At 44.8% G+C, this 5000-nt stretch overlaps 1 protein-coding gene across 1 annotated transcript in view; it reads left to right on the forward strand.

Annotated features, from left to right (window-relative positions):
* Window positions 1-5000, forward strand: part of LOC311310175 (protein unc-13 homolog B-like) — a gene marked incomplete at both ends in the record, with an annotated part of 98647 nt that overhangs the window by 71122 nt on the left and 22525 nt on the right. Inside the window, 4 exons of the mRNA XM_084439599.1 lie at window positions 662-858; window positions 1372-1457; window positions 2449-2575; window positions 3419-3515. Of these exons, the coding sequence (XP_084295725.1) occupies window positions 662-858; window positions 1372-1457; window positions 2449-2575; window positions 3419-3515 (507 nt within the window). The remainder of the gene's footprint in view (window positions 1-661; window positions 859-1371; window positions 1458-2448; window positions 2576-3418; window positions 3516-5000) is intronic.

The raw sequence follows: 5000 nt of genomic DNA on the forward strand, positions 1-5000 counted from the left end.
TGGTCAACATGACTTTTTTTTATTTTTTTTATTGAACCTTTATTGAACCAGATAACTCTTTGAGATTAAAGGAAATCTCTTTTTCAAGAGTGACCTGGCCAAGAGGGCAGCACACAATAAAAACACACAACCATCCACATTTCATACATACAATATGACAGTAAAGTATAGTATAGTACTAGTATAGTATAATGTATAGTATGGTATAGCTTTGTATAGTGAGTATAGTATAGTGTATAGTATATATAGTATAGTAAAACTAATAGCTTGTATGGCAGGCCCTATAGCATAGGACCCTTAGCTACAGTATTGTAGCCTGTACTAGGATTTTGAGCATGGTACTATGTATACTGTGTGTGTGTGTATTCTGCTGTGTACCATTCCACTATGGATATTTTCAGATGTTTTTATACCTGCCATGTCCTAACCTTTGTCCACTAGGAACAGCCTTTCATTCCTGGCAGGGGGACTGCCTTTGGAAATTAGCCTCTGGCTATAATTAGTTGGGTGCATTTACATTCTATGTGCATTTTATGTCCCATGAATGTGCATCAATGCGCTCGTCCCTCTTAACAAATACAATAAATGAATGAATGAATGAATGAATGAATGAATGAACAACAATAACACTGTTGGTCTCATCTCTCGTTTACTCCCTCAGCCCAAGCCAGAGAAGAAGGAGGGAGAGGAGGGGGATGAGGAGGAGGAGGAGGAGGAGGAGGAGGAGAAGAAGGAGGAGAAACAGCCGGAGGAGCCGGGTCCCAGTATTCACAACCTGGACTTCTGGCCCAAACTCATCACCCTCATCGTCTCCATCATAGAGGAGGACAAGAACTCCTACACACCCATCATCAACCAGTCAGTACACACACACACACACACACACACACACACACACACACACACACACTCACGCACACACACACACACACACACACACACACACACACACACACTCACGCACGCATGCACACGCACACACACACACACACACACATACACACTCACGCACGCATGCACACGCACACACACACACACACTCACACACGCATGCACACAGGCACACACACACACACACACACCAATGCACGCACGCGCACACACGCGCGCACACACACACACACACACACACACACACATGTCCACACGCACACACACACACACACACACACATGTCCACACACACACACACGCACACAGACTGTTAAATCAGTTGTTCAGCACACAAACACAGACTACTCAGTAATATACACACACACACACAATCGGCAGAAGCACACACACAAACACTCTCTCTCTCTCTCTTTCTTCTCTGGTTGTGATGTTTGGCCCGGTGCCTGACTGTAAATGCTCTGTGACCCCTGACCCCAGATTCCCCCAGGAGCTGGACGTGGGCAAGGTCAGCGCTGAGGTCATCTGGTCGCTCTTCGCCCAGGACATGAAATACGCCCTGGAGGGTAAGTGTGTGTGTGTGTGTGTGTGTGTGTGTGTGTGTGTGTGTGTGTGTGGGTGTGTGTGTGTGTGTGTGTGTGTGTGTGCAGCTCACCTTCATCTTTGCGTAGAGCTCTTTCTTTTTCACCTCAACATCTCTAAATCAAGTAATAAAAAATAAATTAAAAAAAGTAATAAAACCAGACAACATTTGGTGATAACAATGTATCTTACTTTGTAGCTCAAAATATCATCTAAACAATTTTGTTTTTCAAATCTAACGGTGTCATGTCAGTTTTTTTGAATTCTCTGAGAGAGGCTGTATTAATGTCCTCGAATGTACACTGGCGGTTACAGTCATAGACATTATGAAAGGAATGCTTACATAATGACGCGGCATCGCCTAGCAACATTTTCAAGGTGAGAGAACTTCATCGAGTCTACATTAATATTTTCAGCTTTTTATGTGCATATTTAGTGACCTCAAATCATCACTACTGTGTGTGTACTGACTGGTTGATGATTTGAGGTCACTAAATATGCACATAAAAAGCTGAAAATATTAATGTAGGTTTGATGAAATGCAGTTGTAGGAGAGTTACTTTGCAGTTAATAATATCGCCAGTACAAGGCGTAAATCAGTCTAGTCGCAGCGTATCTTGGCATTAATACATCCCTTGACTTGACGTTAATAGATCCCCAAGCAAATAAAGTCGAACCCAGTTGAATCAAGTTGACGGTACCATGCTACTATATGGAAAGACGCCATATAAAGCGAAAGTTGGCACCTCACGCGAGTGCAGTCTAGTTTTTCAGTTCAGTTTAGTTATTCAAGTGTTGTCAAAGATCACCCACCCACTCAGGTACAAACAACTCGAGCTACACTCTCCTGCCAACAACACAGCAAAGCCATCCCAATATGAATGATGTAGTACGGCTTCTCGTGTGTTTATGGCGACGTGGTGATAAACAGAAGCGTACCTCTTCAGAGATTTGTCGTCCTGTTGTCGTCCACAGAGCACGAGAAGCACAAGCTGTGTAAGAGTGCCGACTACATGAACCTGCATTTCAAGGTCAAGTGGCTGTACAACGAGTACATCCAGGAACTGCCCACCTTCATAGAGACCGTACCAGAGTACCCCGCGTGAGTGACGAAGAGGGCCCCACACACACACACACACACACACACACACACACACATGTAGACCTCGATGCAATCAATGCACTCATGCAAGTGTACTGTACAGTCTTTTGATCATGTACAGTCATACTCGCAAAGCCTCCGCACACGAACACCCACACAAACGGCGTAAACAAACACTCAAACGGTTGCCTTCACGCTTTCATGACAATCCTCTGTCTTCTCTCTCTCTTCCATCTCTCTTCTCTCTCTCTCTCTTTCTCTGACAGTCGTTTGCATTGTCTTTTCAGACAGTGCCTTTCTAGCTGCATATTTTGTCAGCAGTTCGGTTTCTACTCTATCCGCCTTTATTTGTGCATCTACTCTCTCTCTCTCTCGCATGTACTTGCTGTCTTTGCCTTTTATTCCCTCTGTTTCTCTTGCTGACCCTCTCTCTGTCTTCCCTATCTCTCTCTCCCCCCTCTCTCTTTCTATCTCTCTCCCCCCTCTCTCTTTCTATCTCTCTCCCCCTCCCTGTAACTCTCTTTGCCTGTCTTTAATTTCCTCTCTTTCTGTCCGTCTCTCTTTCTCCCCTGTCTCTCTCCTCTCTCTCCCGCCCTCTCCCCCTCCTCTCATCCTCGGTCTCTCTCTCTCTCCCCCTCCTCTCATCTTCTATGTGGCTCGCCCTGTCTCTCTCTCCCTCTCTCCCTCTCCCCCTCCTCTCATCCTCTATCTGGCTCGCCCTGTCTCTCCTTATCCTCTCTCTCTCTCTCTCTCCCCCTCCTCTCATCTTCTATCTGGCTCGCCCTGTCTCCCTCTCTCCCTCTCCCCCTCCTCTCATCCTCTATCTCGCTCGCCCCCGTCCAGCTGGTTCTTGCAGTTTGTGTTGACCTGGCTGGGGGAGAACGAGGACGTGTCCATGGAGTTCATGCACGGGGCGCTGGAGAGGGACAAGAGGGAAGGGGTGAGTGAGACCCAACCCTAAACCGGTTACGACCGGAACTCAACACCCTAAACCGGTTACGACCGGAACTCAACACCCTAAACCGGTTACGACCGGAACTCAAAACCCTAAACCGGTTACGACCGGAACTCAACACCCTAAACCGGTTAAGACCGGAACTCAACACCCTAAACCGGTTACGACCGGAACTCAACACTCTAAACCGGTTAAGACCGGAACTCAACACCCTAAACCGGTTAAGAACAGAACTCAACATCCTAAACCGGTTAAGACCGGAACTCAACACCCTAAACCGGTTAAGACCGGAACTCAACACCCTAAACCGGTTACGACCGGAACTCAACACTCTAAACCGGTTAAGACCGGAACTCAACACCCTAAACCGGTTAAGACCGGAACTCAACACCCTAAACCGGTTAAGACCGGAACTCTTCATACATTCATACAAATCTATGTGCTGTAGCACATAGTGCTTTATAAATCATGTAACCACAGTGAGAAAAGTAACAGTAAAACAATTAATGAATACATAGAATGTAAAATAGATAGTTAAATTAAATTAAATATTTGGAAAAAAAATTTTTATATATATATATATATATAAAAAAGAATACAATTTAAGAACACTAAGATATTAACACAACTAAAGCTACGTGGTAAAAGCTATCTTAAAAAGGTATATTTTAAGATCTCGCTTAAAAGCTACCGCGGTCTCAGACATTCTCAGGTCCTCTGGCAGGGTGTTCCAAAGGCAGGGGGCTCTAGGGACCATTAAAGCTCAGTGCCAGAGGACCTGAGGGGCCTACTCGGTGTATATTTTAAAAGCATATCTGATATGTACTTAGGTGCTTCATTATGTAATGATTTATGGATGAATAAAATAATCTTAAAATCTATTCTCAAACTGACAGGTAACCAGTGCAGTGATTTTAAAGCTGGTGTGATGTGAGCCCTCCTTCTGGTCTTTGTAGGAACACCTGCTGCAGCATTTTGAATCAGTTGGAGTTGACTAATCGCCTTTTTTGATAGGCCAGACAGGAGAGCATTAGTCCAGCCTGCTAGTGATAAAAGCATGCATTATTCTTTCACCATCAGTCTGGGGGAGGAAAGGTGTCACCTTGGCAGTGTTTCTTAGGTGATAAAATGAGGTCCTTGTTACATTTTTTAAATGGGCCTCAAAGCTAAGATCAGAGTCCAACACGACACCTAAATTTCTTGTCTGGCATTTCGGATTCAGTGACAGTGTTTTTAAGTACACCGATAGTCTCTCTCTTTCATCCACATCCTCATTTCAGCCAATGATCAATAGTTCAGTTTTGTCCTGGTTCAACTGGAGGACGTTCTGAGACATCCACACATTTATGTCAGCAAAACATTCTCTCAAGGGGACAGTCGAGCTGTAACCGAGGGCTGTCACAGAAACGTAGAGCTGCGTGTCATCCCCATGATATACGTACAGTAGTAGCTAATGTTGCTCCTTCTCAT

The sequence above is a fragment of the Borostomias antarcticus genome (assembly GCF_949987555.1).
Source record: "Borostomias antarcticus genome assembly, chromosome: 6".
Taxonomy (NCBI): domain Eukaryota; kingdom Metazoa; phylum Chordata; class Actinopteri; order Stomiiformes; family Stomiidae; genus Borostomias; species Borostomias antarcticus.